The sequence below is a fragment of the Dreissena polymorpha genome, chromosome 1 (genome assembly GCF_020536995.1).
Source record: "Dreissena polymorpha isolate Duluth1 chromosome 1, UMN_Dpol_1.0, whole genome shotgun sequence".
Taxonomy (NCBI): domain Eukaryota; kingdom Metazoa; phylum Mollusca; class Bivalvia; order Myida; family Dreissenidae; genus Dreissena; species Dreissena polymorpha.
Window position 1 is genome coordinate 157,486,124 of NC_068355.1, and position 20,270 is coordinate 157,506,393.

At 37.1% G+C, this 20,270-nt stretch overlaps 1 protein-coding gene across 1 annotated transcript in view; it reads left to right on the forward strand.

Annotated features, from left to right (window-relative positions):
• Positions 1 to 20,270, forward strand: part of LOC127857582 (muscle calcium channel subunit alpha-1-like) — a 175,743-nt gene that overhangs the window by 45,971 nt on the left and 109,502 nt on the right. The window contains exons 2-3 of the mRNA XM_052394059.1: positions 1,420 to 1,768; positions 13,083 to 13,188. Of these exons, the coding sequence (XP_052250019.1) occupies positions 1,420 to 1,768; positions 13,083 to 13,188 (455 nt within the window). The remainder of the gene's footprint in view (positions 1 to 1,419; positions 1,769 to 13,082; positions 13,189 to 20,270) is intronic.

The following is a 20,270-nucleotide window of genomic DNA, read 5'->3' on the forward strand; positions in this document are numbered from 1 at the left end:
GGCTAACTTCATTTTTGTAATGCATACTACTACTACTACTACTACTACTACTGCTGCTGCTGCTACTGCAGCTGCTGCTGCTGCTGCTGCTGCTGCTTCTTCTACTACTACTACTACTACTACTACTACTACTACTACTACTACTACTACTACTACTACTACTACTACTACTACTACTACTACTCTACTACTACTACTACTACTACTACCACTACTACTACTACTACTATTACTACTACTACTACTACTACTTCTACTACTACTACTTCTACTACTACTACTACTAATACTACTACTACTACTACTACTACTACTACTACTACTACTACTACTACTACTTCTCCTCCTCCTCCTCCTCCTCCTCCTCCTCCTCCTCCTCCTCCTCCTCCTCCTCCTCCTCCTCCTCCTCCTCCTCCTCCTCCACCACCACCACCACCACCACCACCACCACCACCACCACCACAAATGTATTCACACAATGGCTGCTACTACAACTTATAGCCCATATAGGGGGGCATGCATGTTTTACAAACAGCCCTTGTTCTCTTTAAATTCCTGTATATTGTTTTAGTATGTTGATGCTGCCTTAACAAATATAAGTGTGTATGAAGTGAAAACACCAAAAATAAACAACGGTTGCGATAGACACCTATAAACATAGCATATACTGTTAGATATGCATAATATCACTTTAAAGTATGATTCAACTTTCTATATTCAGTTTCTTGCATTTCTCGCTTACCCAGTACCATCACAAAATTATCATCATCATCAGAATATATTCATAATTGTCTCCAGAATGGTCAGCAACACCATCATCAGTTTTCAGTTTTGTCATTATTAGAATGTTTGTGGCATCATTTTTGTGCAATTGTTCTAATCACAAATTAAGGTTCATATTAAATATTTATCTTATCATTCATTGGCTTGGTAATTACAAAAATTGGTTTCTCGCTTTTCTCATGTACATGCATGCAAATGATATATGTTGAATTAATTCCATGGGCTAATTTTCAGTCAATCTAAATTTGTGTCCATTCTAAAAGTAGAAAGAACTAGAGAACATATCTGCACATATGATGGTTAGCCCCTAGAGAACATATCTGAACATATGATGGTTAGCCCCTAGAGAACATATCTGAACATATGATGGTTAGCCCCATTTGGTTCTTATCCCTTTCCTGCTCAAAGCAAAGTTAATATGGCTAGATGCAACCAGCATAGATCCAGAACAGCAAGAAACTTACAGGCTGTTCAGGTTTTATGCTGTTTGCTGCTTATCAGTTAAAATGCATGTGTAAGTGGTAAATGGTCATTTTACTCAGTCATTATATTACAACTGATCAAATTTTCTGCTTATTTTAGGGGCAATAACTGTGTTAATATTTAAACTCATCTGATTATCTCCCTACATTTCAGGGGACAGTAATGAGCAGGTTCTCACGCCGGTCAAACCTCCCAGCACCAACAACACACTTGTACGGCCGGCAGACCCAGGGGGGCAGAAGACCGGACCGAACAGTCCCCCTAGACAGTCCCCAGTGCCAAACCAGCCCCTCTCTGTCAGAAGCCAGCCAGATGCCAAACCCCTTAGTCCTGGCTGGAGCGCCGCGATAGCAGCCGCGCAGGCTCAAGGTGCAGCCAGTATGACGCGGAAAAGGAACAATCGTAAACAGCAAAATCAAAATGTGCGCCCGAAAAGGGCGTTGTTCTGTCTTAGCCTTCAAAATCCCTTACGGAAGTTGTGCATACGGGTAGTAGAATGGAAGTATCCTTTGGTATTTGAATGAAGTTGTGTTATGAGAAGTGGTTATACAAATCGAAGTGGTAATAGAAATCATGGATACATGTGCAATAGCATTATATAAGCAATTTCATGCAAAAAGGGCGGGGTCCTACGCCATGAAAGGCCAGTATGGCCCCAGATCATTCTTGCAGTCTGATGAGGAGCTCTGCTGTCTGCTGTGAAGTCACACAAACTCTTTTGGTGGCCTTGGAGGACAGTGTATCTCCTCACCAGACTGTGGTTTGGCGGGCTTGTCTGGAGCTACATTGGTGCATACGACATAAGACCTATTATTGCATGACACTGCTCATAAGGTTGGGATGAATACATTTACAAGTTTGAATTAGCATCATGTTAGGTGAAATTGTTCCTTTTCATGTTGCAGTTGATTTCACATTTTTCATGGAAAATGGACTCATTTAGTTTTAAGTGTCATTTTATGCTTAGGATGTAAAGGTATTTACTTAGCCCTAAATTAAAATTAAGTTTGTTTGCCCTTTACCGACCGACCCACTTTTTACCCCCCAACCCAAAAAAATTTATTGCGATTTCTGAAAACGTATTTTTGTTATTTTCGTTTTTTTCGCCGATCATAAAAGAGCCAACTGCAATATTTATTCGTGCGGGTATTTATATCCCTGTCCATTCTTATCGCCCCTGACAAATCTAGGTCGCTCCGATGGTTGGAATTTCATATATCCCAGAATAGACAGTAATGCAAGCGTCTATAACCAGCATCGCGATCGGCGGTGTTCCGTGAAAATGGCCGAACCACATATAAGTATAATTAACTTTCAACGCGATCATGAGTGTAAAGAAAACGAATTATTTAGAACCTGCCATTTGTAAACGTTGTAGCCACATGGTATATAAACAGCATAATAGCCGTATGACATCTGTAAAACTCGCTTTGTGCGTGCTTTCTCATTTTCCATATTTAATAAACTTTTCAAACTAGAAATTAAAGAGCCACATCAGTGCACATACTATGTTTGATAATTCATTCGTTTGTTGGATATTGTTTGCTGTTTTAAACACATATTAGGTCATATCGCGGAGATTTAGTTAACCTTACCATGTGTTCATGGGCGAACTCACGTATTCAAGTGCTCTTACGACTATGAGCACATACCTACACATGTACTTTCAGGAATCATCATGAAATTATTGCCGTACTTAACGAACAAACATGCCTAAGCTTATTGAATTAGAGAAAAAAAATAATCAAAAGAGTAAAATTATATGTTCATGCACATGGGCATGTGAAATCACGTCTGACACATAGCATCATTAACTTAGGAAAGGAAACAAAGACATATAAAGTTTGGTATTATATGCATGTGAAATTAAAGAGCATGGTGTAATTAAAGAGCATGTAAAGTTTTGAATTTATGTGCTGAAACGTAATGTTATAACCCACAAACGTTTTACTGTAACAGAATGTTTTTTTTTAAGATAAGTGGTACAGAAAATACACGTTGAATTTTTGTATAAAGATATTTCTTGTTACATTTGATCGAGAATGTAACCCGCCTCCCAGTTTCGCTGAATGGATCAAGTTCCCCACGGGTACTACTTCCCCGTACCCCCAATTTCTTTTCCTACCCTACATTTTTCGTACCCAATTTTTTTGGTACCCAATTTTTTTTGTACCCAAATTTTTGCTCGTTCTCAAATTTTTTTCGTACCCAATTTTTTCCTACCTAATTTTTTTATTGTGACCAAATATTTTTTTTTTGGCATAATTTTTGTACCCAAAATTTTCGTACCCAATTTTTTTTTCCTACCTAATTTTTTTTCGTGACCAAATCTTTTTTTTTTGCATAATTTTTGTACCCAAAATTTTCGTACCCATTTTTTTTCGTACCCAAAATTTTCGTACCCACATACACAATTGTGGTGATGTAGATAAACTAAAAAAAAAATGCTTTTATATCAATCCTCTTCAAAAGCATCGTCACACCAGTACTGTCAGTACTTTGATTATGTCCCCCACCACTATAGTGGGGGACATATTGTTTTTGCCCTGTCTTGGTTTGTTGGTTTGTTGGTTTGTGTCAAACTTTAACATTTGCCATAACTTTTGCAATATTGAAGATAACAACTCGATATTTGGCATGCATGTGCATATCATGGAGCTGCACATTTTGAGTGATGAAAGGTGAAGGTGAAGGTCATCCTTCAAGGTCAAATGTGAAATATATGGGTCAAAAACGCTCATTTAATGTTCACTTTTGCAATATTGAAGATAGCAACTTGATATTTGGCATGCATGTGTATCTCATGGAGCGGCACATTTTGAGTGGTGAAAGGTCAAGGTCATCCTTCAAGGTCAGAGGTGAAATATATGGGTCAAAATTGCTCATTTAATGTACACTTTTGAAAAATATTGAAGATAGCAACTTGATATTTGGCATGCATGTGTATCTAATGGAGCTGCACATTTTGAGTGGTAAAAGGTCAAGGTCAATGTCATCCTTCAAGGTCAAAGGTTAAATATATAAGTGGGACATAGTGTTTCACAAACACATCTTGTTTTTTAATGTTGGTGGTTTTTAGAGAGAAGAGGTGTTTCTTGCAAGATGGACAATAACAAATAGATCATAGCTGAAAATATGCACAACTAATCCTTTGTTTATAGTGTACATGTGTGCATTCCCTATACGCAGAATTACATGTACAGTGTATACCCATAATATGATAGGTTGAGTGGTATAAAGCTTGTCTACTGCAATCATGTAAATAATGAACTAGCCAAAAGCATCTGTACTCCAGTTTCCATTTGACAATTAAAACCAAATTGATGTAGTGGTGAATTTCCCCATGGTATTGGTCAAGAGATATCAGACATAATAGAAAGCACTTTAGAAACTTCGTTAATGTTAATGGTAAATGCATTGATGTAAGCCTTATATTCAAAGATGCCTATAATTCTGAGATATCCCATGACCCCAACACACTTCACCCTTTACCTCTCAGAAACGCATTTTCACCCATTTGTAGTCTCTAAAAAATTAAATTAAAAACCTTTCTTACTACATTCAACTTTTAAAGACTTCATATCTAACCCAAAGATACTAATTAGCTGCAAACAGCACAAAATCTGAACAGACTGCAACTCACAGGCTGTTCTGGTTTAATGCTATTTGCAAAAGTAATTTTCACTTAACTTTTGAGAGGGAAAGGGTTAAGTATCCCATTTATCAACAACAATATTGGGCATATTGCAAGAAAAGCTGTCAAAAGAAAATATTTTTGTGTAGGGGTCATGAGCATACAAACTCTGTTTCAAGTCTGTACTTTATAGAAACAGTTTTTAAGTAATACTCATTCATCACTCAGAAATAAAGCAAAAGCAAGTTTTTATGTGTGTTTTTTTGTGGGACATGTATTATTAGCTCCACTGGCCAGAGGTCAGCGGGGCTTATGTCATGGTCCTGTGTCCGTCGTGGGTGCGTGCGTCTGTCCGTGCGTTAACATTTTCTTTAAACATCTTCTGCTAAAGTACTGGTCCAATTCTGATGAAATTTCTCAGGAATGTTCCTTGGGTGAACCTCTTTCAAATTTGTTCAAATTATGCCCCTGGGGTCAAATTTGACCCCGCCCCCGGGTTCACACAATTGAAAATTTGCTTATATAAGGCTTATTTTGTGAAAACTTTCAAATCTTCTCGTCCATAACCATTAGGCCTAGGGTTATCAAATTGGGTATGTAGAGACATCTAATAGTCCTCTACCAAATTTCTTCAAATTATGCTCCTGGGGTCAAATTTGACCCTGCCCCGGGGGTCACAAAATTGAACATAATTATGCTTATATAAAGCCAATTTTGTGCAAACTTTAGAAATCTTCTTGTCCATAACCATAGGGCCTAGGGCTACCAAATTCGGTATGTAGTGACATCTAATTGTTCTCTACTTAGTTTGTTCAAATTATGCCCCTGGGTCAAATTTGACCCTGCCCCGGGGGGTCACAAAAATGAACATATGCTTAATATATCCGCGGCCCGCAAAATCTCTCCGCATTTTTCACTGGTAGATTCTGCCTAAGCATTTAACAAGCGATATAACTGGCTGTCGTTTCCCAATCTTCCAATTAAAATCGGTTTCATAAAATGTGTTTTGTATTTCATATGCAAATGGCGCCGTTGTGAAGCGAAAATTAAGATTATTGAATTGACAAATATCAATCGAATTAACGACTGACATCATATAGTTTGATAGGAATAATGAAATGTGTTTGTCAACGAAAAAGACTACGTTTTAGATACAAGAAACACATGTTTTGTTTAGAAATGTTCACAGTGAATTTGTGTCACGGAAACCAGTGTTTCTGTAATTTGCAAATTGAGAGTTCAGTCTACTCGCGAAGTAAAACAATTAAGAAGAGGATCTTTCGAACTTGGAAATAGACAAACATGATTTGATTTATATGATAGTGGATCTTTGTATAATCAGATTCATATGCATATTCTGCTTTATTATGTTTGTCACGCTGTTCAGTTAAATTGAAATAGCATTGAACTAAAGATGTGAAATGCAAGATATTGAAAGGTAAACAAATTATATATGTTAATTTAACTCAGTTTAATACATCATTAACACAAGAAGAACATTCAAGTGTGTTTGTTTATATTTAGTCCATTAACCTTGTTTGTATATAACATTTTATAAAAAAATTGTATTGTTTTGTTTGTTTTCACCAAATGGTTAGTATTATTCTTTTATGTTAACATTCTCAAAATTCTTGTTTTATTATAGGCCCTATTTATCAAAAAAAAAATTGAATGACATCATTTTATGATTTATGAACAGATTGCAAAAAATATTTGTTCAAGATAAAATTAACAACAAATTGTTACATTGAAATTAAGTGATTTTAATATTCAGTAGCAAAAAAGTAAGGAGAATTCAACTTAAAAAAGATGTATCTATGAAAAGGATATTCTACCAATGCCGTGAACAATCCCCTTGTTTATTACATGACTGCCACTAAGTCTATTACTAGCAACCTATCAGAGAATAGGTCAGATACCTTATTTCAATATATGGCAATCCTAGTATTTTTTAGAGCTGCAACGATTCGATCCGATGCATCGAAAATCTGTTTGAAATGCGTCGATTCGATTACGATACCAAACCTACCAATTTCGATTCGTTTCTTTAACATATAGACATATATATACATAGATACGTAAAGCTCGCTGTATTCTTACTATTTGATACGGAAAGGTGTAGGTTTTATCTTTACCTGTAATTACAACGCGCACGAAGGCTGCTTATTACTTTAGTCATCCAATCAATAAGCGCGTTATGGTCTACTTTCGGAAAAAGCATCAAAATGGCTGAACAAGTTGTGGCCGACAAATTGAAATTATCAGATGCGCCTAAGAAGCTTAAATAAAAAAAGTGGCAGTATTTTGGGTTTCGGGATGGTAGCCCTCCCGATAAATCAAAGTGTTAACTGTGCTTCACGGATGCAAACATAACGTTGATTTAGCAAGACTAAGAGGTAGAACAAGTGCAACTACTCATGTCGCCAGCCAGAAAAGTAGTTCTGTTTCTGTTGGGAATTTGTTAAGTTTTTTAGAGAATGTGCTTTGTCCTACAGGTAACAGGTGATGCTGTCACTGCACAATGGTAGACATGCTTGTAGCGGTTTTGGATATAAGTATAATAGTGATAGTACCATCACTCCACTGATTCCAGATGTTCTTATGATTATTTATTTAATTTTATATTATTGTGTATTCAACACAAGCTTCTAGTCAGAAGTTTTTTAGCTCATCTATTTTTTGAAAAAAAATTATGAGCTATTGTCATCACCTTGGCGTCGGCGTCGGCGTTGACGTTGGCGTCGGCGTCCGGTTAAGTTTTGCGTTTAGGTCCACTTTTCTCAGAAAGTATCAATGCTATTGCATTCAAACTTGGTACACTTACTTACTATCATGAGGGGACTGGGCAGGCAAAGTTAGATAACTCTGGCGTGCATTTTGACAGAATTATGTGCCCTTTTTATACTTAAAAAATTGAAAATTTTGGTTAAGTTTTGCGTTTAGTTCCACTTTTCTCAGTAAGTATCAATGCTATTGCATTCAAACTTGGTACACTTACTTACTATCATGAGGGGACTGGGCAGGCAAAGTTAGATAACTCTGGCATGCATTTTGACAGAATTATGTGCCCTTTTTATACTTAGAAAATTGACAATTTTGGATAAGTTTTGTGTTTAGGGTCCATTTTATTCCTTAAGCATCAAAGCTATTGCTTTCATACTTGCAACACTTACTAACTATCATAAGGGGACTGTGCAGGCAAAGTAATGTAACTCTGACTGGCATTTTGACAGAATTATGTGCCCTTTTTATACTTAGAAAATTGAAAATTTGATTAAGTTTTGTGTTTAGGTCCACTTTATTCCTACAGTATCCAAGCTATTGCTTTCATACTCGCAAGATTTATGAACTATCATAAGGGGACGGTGCAGGCAAAGTTATGTAACTCTGACTGGCATTTGGACGGAATTATGGGCCCTTTATACTTAGAAAATTGAAAATTTGGTTAAGATTTATGTTTTGGTCCACTTTACCCCTAAAGTATCATAGATATTGCTTTCATACTTGGAACACTCACAAACTATCATAAGGGTACAGTAAAAGGACAAGTTGCATAACTCTGGTTGTCATTGTTACGGAATTATGGCCCTTTTTTGACTTAGTAACTTTTAATATATGGTTAAATTTTGTGTTTCGATCCACTCGAAGAATCAAGGCTATTGCTTTCAAACTTCAAATACTTACATGCTATCATGAGGTTACTGTACCTGGCAACTTGAATTTTACTTTGACCTTTGAATGACCTTGACTCTCAAGGTCAAATTATTAAATTTTGCTAAAATTGCCATAACTTCTTTATTTATGATTAGATTTAATTGATACTTTGATGAAACTACTCTTACCTGACATACCACAATAGACTTCACCCAAACCATCCCCCGTGCCCTCCCCCCCCCTCCCCCCCCTCCCCACTCCCCCCCCTAATTTTTTTTTTTTTTTTTTTTTTTTAAATCATCTCACAAATGACCACCACACCCTCACACTATACCCCCACCCCCCCCACCCCACCCCCCCCCCCCCCAATTTTTTTTTTGATTTTTTTTTTTTTTTTTTAAGATCATCTCACAAATTATCACCACACCCTCACACTATACCCCCCCCCATTTTTTTTTAAAACGGTTATGTTTGAAATACCCCCCCCCCCCCCCCCCCCCCCGATTTTTTTTTTTTTTTTTTTTTTCGCTTTTTTGGAAGATAATGTAATAAATGTCCACAACCCCACACTATACACCCCTCTTCACTCCACTCCTCCCTCCTTTGTGATTGAAAATGAGAGTCCCTTCACCTTTAAAAAGAAAATAGATGAGCGGTCTGCACCCGCAAGGCGGTGCTCTTGTTATATTAAAATTGAGTCCTAATTTGCTATTCTTTTTTATGTGTTTTATTGAAATATTGACATAGTTTGAAAGACAATTGGCAGTTTCTTGCAAAATATTTCTTACAAATGTTAATTTAACACACTTATAACAGTTTTTAAAACACTGTTGAACCAACCAAACTATATCAAACAAACACACAATTTGACAAATGCCCAAGATATCTAGGTATGCAGCACTTTTGAACAGAAATGTTTATTTTGTGGCAGAAGAGTGAATATATGTGAAACTAGGTTTGAAGATGAATCGAATCGAAAAAATTGGTATTGGAGTGTCTGAAATCGAAATCGAATCGAATCGAGCTGTTGGTGAATGGTTGCAGCTCTAGTATTTTTCAAAAACAAACATGACAGGTAACCAATGTCAGATGGAAAAAGTAAAGGAAAGTTAGGTCAAGCTAATTGTTTGTCATGATATCTCTTTAAACCTCATGCCATATGCAAGTAGTGTTGCCATTGCAACATCTTGATGAATTATAATTAATTTTTTTGTCTCATAAACATTTACTTTGTTTAACAAACAACCTCTACAAAGTTATCATTCCTACTGCCTTTTGGCACTTCATAAACCTGAAAAACTCGTAACTTAATGATTCCTCAAGCAAATATCTTCTTTGTACAATAAACAATTTCTTCACCACCTTAACAATTCTGCTACACTCACTAATGCCTCAAGTATGAAGTACAGTTCAGGTGATCTACATCATTAGGTATTTTGCATATGTCATGAACTATATAAGTAACAGAAACTTTGAAACCTACAAACACTTTTTGGAATTTTGGAAAAAGATTCATGATTGAATGAAGGAACTTTCATTAATCTTGTAGAACATGCGTAGATTTGATCTTCAGCATCTAAAAATATGTGAAATAGAAAGAATGACAATATCTTTTGGAGAGATAAATGTACCTACGTTATAAGCAAAGGACCTGTGCGACGATTCCCAGACTTTTTAGTCTGTTTAGTTAACACCGTAGTAACGTTTTCCATATATAAAAAATGCTCACCCTTCCAACTTTAAGCGCCCAGTGGGACGAGGGATAGAAAGAGAAAGTCACATGCTTGAGTACATTTCAACCCATGCGCATTGCACGCTTTTTTCGCATAAAAAAAACATTGGAGCGATACAGGGCCACCATGGCCCTCTTGTTTTTATTTCACAGTATAACTGATTCACGAATTTAACATACAAACTCTTTTTCAAGTCTGTATTTTATAGAAACAGTTTGTAAGTAATACAAATTCATCACTCAGAAATAAAGCAAAAGCAAGTTTTTATGTTATTTTTTGTGGGACATGTATTATTTTTATTTCACAGTATAACTGATCCACGAATTTAACATAAAAACATTAGAAAATGACCAATGCAAATTCTTGTTTTTCCAAATAAAAAATCCAAGAATTTATGTGTCCATGAAAAAGTTATGTTTTGAAAACTCACGCAAGTTCTTGTTGACAAATATTCATGATTTTACAGTATGGTTATCTCCGCCGTCTGTCTGTTTGTCCATCTGTCCCTCTGTCTGTCCGAAAACTTAAACATTGGTCATAACTTTTGCATATTGACGATAGCAACTTGATATTTGGCATGCATGTGTATCTCATGGCGCTGCACATTTTGAGTGGTGAAAGGTCAAGGTCATCCTTCATGGTCAAATACATGTATATGGCTTCAAAGCGGCCCAGAAGGGGGCATTGTGTTTCTGACAAACAAATCTCTTGTTTTTTCTTAAATTTTATTTTTGCTTATATTGGAACCTTTTCATTCTAATGTTAAAATAATTTATCAAATTAAAGCATTTAATGACATACTTCAAAACATACCAAATCTGTGAAAATGTCCCTTTAAAACATTTGATAATGATGTAACTGCTTTAACTCCTTTTGTCCCAATTGATCACTTTCTTATTGTTTAAGCTCTTTTAATGCCAACAATATTATTATTTCTCATACTGTGATACCTTATGTAATGCAGTAACATTTCTGTGATTAAAAATTCATAAATCACTGGTTCCAGATATAAACATACCAGCTATTAATATTCTTGGCAAAGCCAGCATGCAACTATATTAGGCCAGCTTGTTTTGGTATCATACAAGATGTTTCTGGGAAAACTGCAGAGGTTGATGCATGTTTGCAAAGTGTCATCCCAGATTAGCCTGTCCAGTCGACACAGGCCTATCAGGGACAACACTTCTGAGCCTGTCCATGCCACACAGGCCTATCAGGGACAACACTTCTGAGCCTGTCCATGCCATACAGGCCTATCAGGGACAACACTTCTGAGCCTGTCCATGCCATACAGGTCTATCAGGGACAACACTTCTGAGCCTGTCCATGCCACACAGGTCTATCAGGGACAACACTTCTGCCACACAGGCCTATCAGGGACAACACTTCTGAGCCTGTCCATGCCACACAGGCCTATCAGGGACAACACTTCTGCTAGCCTGTCCATGCCACACAGGCCTATCAGGGACAACACTTCTGCTAGCCTGTCCATGCCACACAGGCCTATCAGGGACAACACTTCTGCTAGCCTGTCCAGTCGACACAGGCCTATCAGGGACAACACTTCTGCTAGCCTGTCCAGTCGACACAGGCCTATCAGGGACAACACTTCTGCCACACAGGCCTATCAGGGACAACACTTCTGCCACACAGGCCTATCAGGGACAACACTTCTGCCACACAGGCCTATCAGGGACAACACTTCTGCCACACAGGCCTATCAGGGACAACACTTCTGAGCCTGTCCATGCCACACAGGCCTATCAGGGACAACACTTCTGAACCTGTCCATGCCACACAGGCCTATCAGGGACAACACTTCTGCTAGCCTGTCCATGCCACACAGGCCTATCAGGGACAACACTTCTGCTAGCCTGTCCAGTCGACACAAGCCTATCAGGGACAACACTTCTGCTAGCCTGTCCATGCCACACAGGCCTATCAGGGACAACACTTCTGAGCCTGTCCATGCCACACAGGCCTATCAGGGACAACACTTCTGCTAGCCTGTCCATGCCACACAGGCCTATCAGGGACAACACTTCTGAGCCTGTCCATGCCACACAGGCCTATCAGGGACAACACTTCTGCTAGCCTGTCCATGCCACACAGGCCTATCAGGGACAACACTTCTGAGCCTGTCCAGTCGACACAGGCCTATCAGGGACAACACTTCTGCCACACAGGCCTATCAGGGACAACACTTCTGCTAGCCTGTCCATGCCACACAGGCCTATCAGGGACAACACTTCTGCTAGCCTGTCCATGCCACACAGGCCTATCAGGGACAACACTTCTAGCCTGTCCATGCCACACAGGCCTATCAGGGACAACACTTCTGCCTGTCCATGCCACACAGGCCTATCAGGGACAACACTTCTGCCACACAGGTCTATCAGGGACAACACTTCTGCCACACAGGTCTATCAGGGACAACACTTCTGCCACACAGGCCTATCAGGGACAACACTTCTGCCACACAGGCCTATCAGGGACAACACTTCTGCTAGCCTGTCCATGCCACAGGTCTATCAGGGACAACACTTCTGCCACACAGGCCTATCAGGGACAACACTTCTGCCACACAGGTCTATCAGGGACAACACTTCTGCTAAAACTGGATTTTTGTTTAGAAGAGACCTCCTTTTAAAGAAAATTTACATGAAAGCCAAAAGTGTCTTCTCTGAATCTGGTATTACACTTTATGCACATGCATGAAGCCCAGTTTTCCCAGAACTATAAAAGGAGAGCCTGTTTTGTTAAACAGTTTATAAGATTCCTTAACCATTGCTCAGGCCATTCGAGTTCCTTATTTTGTTGACAATATTTGCCAACTGCTTTGCACTGGCGTTGTATGTTCCCTACCCAAACCAAGACACAAATGATGTGAACAAGGCTCTGGTAAGTAACACACAATTCTATATTTAGCTCTCCTGAGCACAATGTGCTCATGGTGAGCTTTTGTGATCGCCTTTTGTCCGGTTTCCGTCGTGCGTCGTGCGCCGTCAACATTTGTCTTGTTAACTCTCCAGAGGCCGCATTTATTGTCCAATCTTCATGAAATTTGGTCAAAAGAATGGTCTCAATGATATCTTGGATCATTTCGAAAATGGTTACCTTTGGTTGGAAAACATTGCTGCCAAGGCGCGGGGCATTTTTCCTTATATGGCTATAGTAAAACCTTGTTAACATGTTAACACTCTAGAGGCCACATTTATTGTCCAATCTTCATGAAACTTGGTAAGAAGATTCATCCCACTAATATGTTGGCCGAGTTCGAAAATGATGCCAGTTGGTTGAAAAACATGGCCGCCAGGGGACGGGGTATTTTTTCCTAATATGGCTATAGTAAAACCTTGTTAACACTCTAGAGGCCACATTTATTGTCATATCTTCATGAAATTTGGTCAGAAGATTGGTCTCAATGATATCTTGGATGAGTTCGAAAATGGTTACGTTTGCTTGAAAAACATGGCTGCCAAGGGGCGGGGCATTTTTTCTTATATGGACTTATGAATCTTCATGAAACTTTGTCAGAATATTTGTTTAAATGATATATTTGATGTGTATGAAAATGGTTCTGGTCTGTTGAAAAACGTGGCTGCCAGGGTGTGTGTGTTCACTAGTCATGAAAGTTGGTAAGAACATTTTTTTCTAATGACATCTTGGGCTGCACATAACAGGTCAGTTCCTTTGAATCTCAGGTGAGCAACTTTGGACCTTTCAGGCCCTCTTGTCTAAATTTATTTTTAAAATTGCTGAATATTTTTTCAGTTCAGGAGTTCTTTAATCCTATGCTGGGCTTGTAGTAAGCTACAGTCCCATATGGGTCACTGGGCTTGTAGTAAGCTACAGTCCCATATGGGTCACTGGGCTTGTAGTAAGCTACAGTCCCATATGGGTCACATGGCTTGTAGTAAGCTACAGTCCCATATGGGTCACATGGCTTGTAGTAAGCTACAGTCCCATATGGGTCACATAAACTGTTTCGACATTTTGAAATTTCTTATCCAGGAACATAATAGAACAATATTTTTAACTAAATGCCAAAATGATGAAAAGTGAATTAATAATCATATTATTTAAATATATATTTAAAGAATAGTGTACATTTACAATAATTAATATAAGGAACAAAAAATATTTTGAATCCAAAAACAAAATCCATAATTTAGCTCTAAAGGTTTTTTATATGTGCATGTTTGTGTTATCCCCTGCCACAATAATGGTAGGGGGAATGTGGGAATGCCATTTGTCTGTCCAATGGTTCATCAATCAATCAGCCTGTCTGTAAAACTTTTTTTTTCTATGCATATCTCGTATACCCTTTGACAGATTCTCATTGAACATGGCTAAATGTAAGTCATTGTGACAGTGTGCAGAAGGCAACAGTAAGTCATGCCAATGCAAGGTCATACTTCAAGGTTGAAAGTTTGACATCCATTTTTGTGTCCTTGTCCATATTTGCGTTAATTTTTTTTAAAGATATTCATGAAATGTGATAAACATAGTCAGGTAATTGAGGTGATGTGCTGAAGGCATCAGTCACTCAAGGTCAAGGTCATTCTTCAAGGTTAAAATTGTGAGCTCCATTTTCGAGTCTGCTCCATAAGCCTTATACCCTTTGATGGGTTTTAATAAAATATACTTAAATGTTTAGGTCATTGAGATGATTCAAAGAAGGCCTAAATCAGTCGCACTTGCTTAAGTTCAAGGGTTTATTAAAGGTAAATCATTTTTAATTGTGATTGTTTTTTGTACCTGCTACATATGACCTATACCCACTGAAGGATTATCATGAAAACTGAATCATGCCATGCAGAAGTTGTCTATATAAGTGAATAAATCACGCTGGTTCAAAGAAATTGTCAATGTAACTTTCATTTAAGAAATAAAAAAGGAATTTTGTAAATCTCCACTCTCACCAAGTTAGTAAAAAGATTATTTTATGTACGCATGTAATTTGACATGATTTTTTATTACAGCAAAGTAGACACTGTTGTATTATTTGTTATGGTATAATGCTATGGATACTCTTCCACACTGTGCATGTACACTATGTGTTCTGTAGACATATATTAACCCCAGATTGTGTTTTTCAGGCTTTAGTTTCCAATTATCATTTCATTCATTTGCTGTTAACAGTTTAGTTTCCATGGCAACAAATATATTCTACTTCCACATGGTTGCTTTATGTATCAGCAATAAAACTAAAGCACACTTATTTGCATAACTAATGACAAACAGGGAATAAATCCCCCTAATTCGTTTTCAGTATGGTCAAATAGCATCTTGCTTAAGATTCCTTATTGATTTGTTTGCCTCTTATTTCCTTATAATGTGTTTGCCTTAACCCATTTATGCCTAGCGTCTAGAAAAAAGGCCATGGCAAACAGCGTAGACCCAGATGAGACGCCGCATAATGCGGCGTCTCATCTGGGTCTGCGCTGTTTGCTGAAAGAAATTTCTGTAAGAAATATTCTAAATATAGAAATTAGTATGCTAGACATCCCTAATTTTGGAAATAAATTGATCCAATTTTGAAGGATGGGAGAGTCCACTGGGCATAAATGGGTTAATTTTCTCAACAGTTATAATAAAGAGCTAATCTGTGCTCCAGATAAGCATAATGTGTTATTGAAAACGATTTACATTTTCTTGAAAATGCTTTGATTATGAAAATGCATCTTCAAAATACTGATTAATTTCTCCGAAAACAAACGGCAAACTCATAACTGTTCTGTTCTATTTGGTAATTGGAGTAATTTTCCCTTTTCAAACTAGCTTAAGCATGGCTTCAAACTTTTAACGATATAATACAAGAAAGAAACCCAACATGCCTGGTTCCTGAATCTTTTTGAATCTTATCAGATGTTTGCATTTTTTTAATGGTTATGTATAAACTAGATTTTACATAAATATTTATAAAGAAATGAAGCTAAATTCTGGAAGTGAAAAACAATGTATACAAGAAAATTGGAAGGAAAAAAACTAATGCACTTAAACAATTATCAGTTTATCTGCAGCCCTTTTGTTTTTGTTTCCAGTTCAAAGAAATATATTGTAATAGTGAAAAACTATCATATGTGAAACAGTAGATGACAAATGGGTAGGTATTATATAACATACAAGTATACATGATGTGAAGTCTATGGTCCATTCTGTAAACAAAGTTCTAAAAAATTGTGTTAGAATAATGTTGGTTGCATACATGCACATTAATATGAATATTATAACAGGTTTTTTGTATTTGTTCTATTGTATTCATTTTTGTTTCAATGATTAAGAAATAATCATTTCATTGAATGCTATGATTTTATCAAGATTTTTTTATATTATCTAGATTTGTGACTTTGTCTGGATTTGTTTAATATCACCTTTCATCTGTCTTGATGTGGGTTTACAAATAAACAAAGCATCCTTTTTGTGGACATTTTCCATCAGTTTTTCCTTAAAAATAATGATAAAGCTTTAGCAGATTTTAAGATTTGTACTTAAAAGTCCATGAAGACAGGGGAAAATATTAAAAATATGGGAAAATATGTTTGTTTTTTGTCTCAGAGCACAGAATATATTTCTAGTGCCTTGAAGAACATCACACCTTAGACTATGTGCAGTAGAAAGCATTTAAAAAATGACCTTACTATTGTTTTATTGCTACTTGAATTACTCCCAAACCATTTCGTATTCGCATTACTGCGATTGTTGCCCTGTTCCATTCAGGTTTTGTTACTCAGTTCCATGAAATTAGCGACTAAGCTAATCAGGGACAACACTATCTGCTTTTATGGTATTTTTCGTTTAAAGAAAGTTTGTTCAAAACAAAAAAAACAAGATTAAGATCAAGAATATCGACATAGTGTTGAACCTGATTAGCCTGCGCAAACTCCATAGGCTAAATTTTATTATTGGACGACACTTTATGCATGTGCATTAAGCCCAGTGTTTCCAGAACAAAGATCATTGGATGAGTGAGTCATATCTACCTGTCTGAATAAATGTTGATTAATCATAGGTTAAAGCACATTTTCATTGGGATTGAACACATTTTGAACTGAGGAAAATCATTGTAATTTATCACCAGTCATTGGGATTTATATGCATTTTCTAGTGCATCTTCAACCCCATATGGGTCATCCCTGTAGTGACTACACCTATGCCAAAAGTCTGGGGAGTAACAGGTGACCTGAATGGAGAGAAAGCTGCCCTCAGAATGAGTGAACTTGTGTCATAAATCAATGGAGATTATCTAGAATATCTATCAGATAATTGTGCTGGGCAGTGAGAAAACTGTAATTGATATACATCTGTCATGATGTGGAGGATATATATAGAGACAGGAGGCCTTTTCTGGTGAAAAATATTAATACTTTCATTGTTAAATGCATTTCTTATTTGTTGATAGTATTTATCAAGCTGTACATTTTGATGATAGGATGAGCATTGTTATCTGTTTAAAAGGTCGACTTACGCTCGATTGGTCATTGTCGGCTTGGGTACTACTTACATGTACCCCGGGTACTCTTAAGTATACTAACATGTACCCCGGGTACGGTAAATATACTTTATCGTACCCGGTTGATATTAGACTGTACCCGAGTTGTATTCCCGCCCAAAATCCGATGTCTTAAAACGCGCTACTGATTACCATAAAACGATATTGTTTTTCTTCTTTTTTAAAAAAAGCATCAACATGCTTTTTGCGTATGACTTTCAATAATATAGAGGCCATTTTACAGAAAATTGACATGAATGTGAATTTAATTAATTGAAAAAAATTAGCCGACAACAACCGATTTAGCGTTAAATTTCCCGGGTATGTTTTAGTTTATTTACATCTAAGTATACTAAAAGAGTACCCGGGGAACATTTAAGTAGTCCCCGAGCCGACAATGACAAATCGAGCTCGAGTTACTTTTGGAAAGAAGGATCATATATTCTATGTACGCTGGTTTCTAGGAAAACATTGTTTGTAAAGACAAAGTATCTCAGTTATTACACTTTCCTCCGTGACATTTAGAAGAGACTTCTTTTTAATGAAAAAAAATCATATAATCTTATAATAGTCATCTCTGATTAGGTTAATATGGGGCGATACATTAAACGCATGAACATGAATTAAGAGAGGTTTTCCAACAGCATGATTAATACATGTATGAATGTTGTTAATTTCTAGTAAATATAATATAAAATGATGATAAAAGCCAATTTTAACTTTATAATCAATATTCAACAAATGCTGATTGATTTAACATTAAACCCAAGTATTTCAAGTTTCTAATTGATGTGACTAACTGGTTTGTTTAGTCTTTACACATTTCTATAAATTATGCAATTGCAATACTTAAAGATCTGTGTAAGTCAGTCGGACCTGAGTCTGGTATGGTGTACGAACTGGTCCCAAACTGTTCTAAACCGTCCGGGACGGTTTATAAAGCGTCCCGGACAGTTTGTAAACCATCCCGGATGGTTTACAAACCGTCCGGGATGGTTTAGAAAAGTTTTGGAACGTTCGTGCGCATAAACTGTCTGAGACGGTTTAAATTGTCCGATACAGTATTATTGCTGGACAGTAGGTTTTTTATGTCCCCCACTATAGTAGTGGGGGACATATTGTTTTTGCCCTGTCTGTTGGTTGGTTGGTTGGTTGGTCTGTTGGTTGGTTGGTCTGTTGGTTGGTTGGTCTGTTTGCGCCAACATTAACATTTTGCATTAACTTTTGCTATATTGAATATAGAAACTTGATATTTGGCATGCATGTGTATCTCATGAAGCTGCACATTTTGAGAGGTGAAAGGTCAGGGTCATCCTTCAAGGTCAGAGGTCAAATATATTTGGCCAAAATCGCTCATTTTATGAATACTTTTGCAAAATTTAAGATAGCAACTTGATATTTGGCATGCATGTGTATCTCATGGAGCTGCACATTTTGAGTAGTGAAAGGTCAAGGTCAAGGTCATCCTTCAAGGTGAGAGGTCAAATATATGTGGCCCAAATCACTTATTTTATGAATACTTTTGCAATATTGAAGATAGCAACTTGATATTTGGCATGCATGTGTATCTCATGGAGCTGCACATTTTGAGTCGTGAAAGGTTAAGGTCATCCTTCAAGGTCAGAGGTCAAATATATGTGGCCCAAATCGCTTATTTTATGAATACCTTTGCAATATTGAAGATAGCAACTTGATATTTGGTATGCATGTGTATCTCATGGAGCTGCACATTTTGAGTGGTGAAAGGTCAAGGTCATCATTCAAGGTCAAATATATGTGGCCCAAATCGCTTATTTTATGAATACTTTTGCAATATTGAAGATAGCAACTTGATATTTGGCATGCATGTGTATCTCATGGAGCTGCACATTTTGAGTGGTGAAAGGTCAAGGTCAAGGTCATCCTTCAAGGTCAAACATCATATAGGGGGACATTGTGTTTCACAAACACATCTTGTTTTTCAAAAGGATAATACTTTTTCAAGTAAGCAATTGACAAAAATACCGCAAGTAAAGCCGGAGATTGAAAATGTTCTGAATTAGTTAAAGAAATACTGTTTGTTTTTTTTATAATTGATTTTAAGCTAATCTATTTTTTGAAAAAAAATTATGAGCTATTGTCATCACCTTGGCGTCGGCGTTATGGCGTCGGCGTCCGGTTAAGTTTTGCGTTTAGGTCCACTTTTCTCAGAAAGTATCAATGCTATTGCATTCAAACTTGGTACACTTACTTACTATCATGAGGGGACTGGGCAGGCAAAGTTAGATAACTCTGGCGTGCATTTAGACAGAATTATGTGCCCTTTTTATACTTAGAAAATTGAAATTTTTGGATAAGTTTTGCGTTTAGGTCCACTTTTCTCAGAAAGTATCAATGCTATTGCATTCAAACTTGGTACACTTACTTACTATCATGAGGGGACTGGGCAGGCAAAGTTAGATAACTCTGGCGTGCATTTTGACAGAATTATGTGCCCTTTTTATACTTA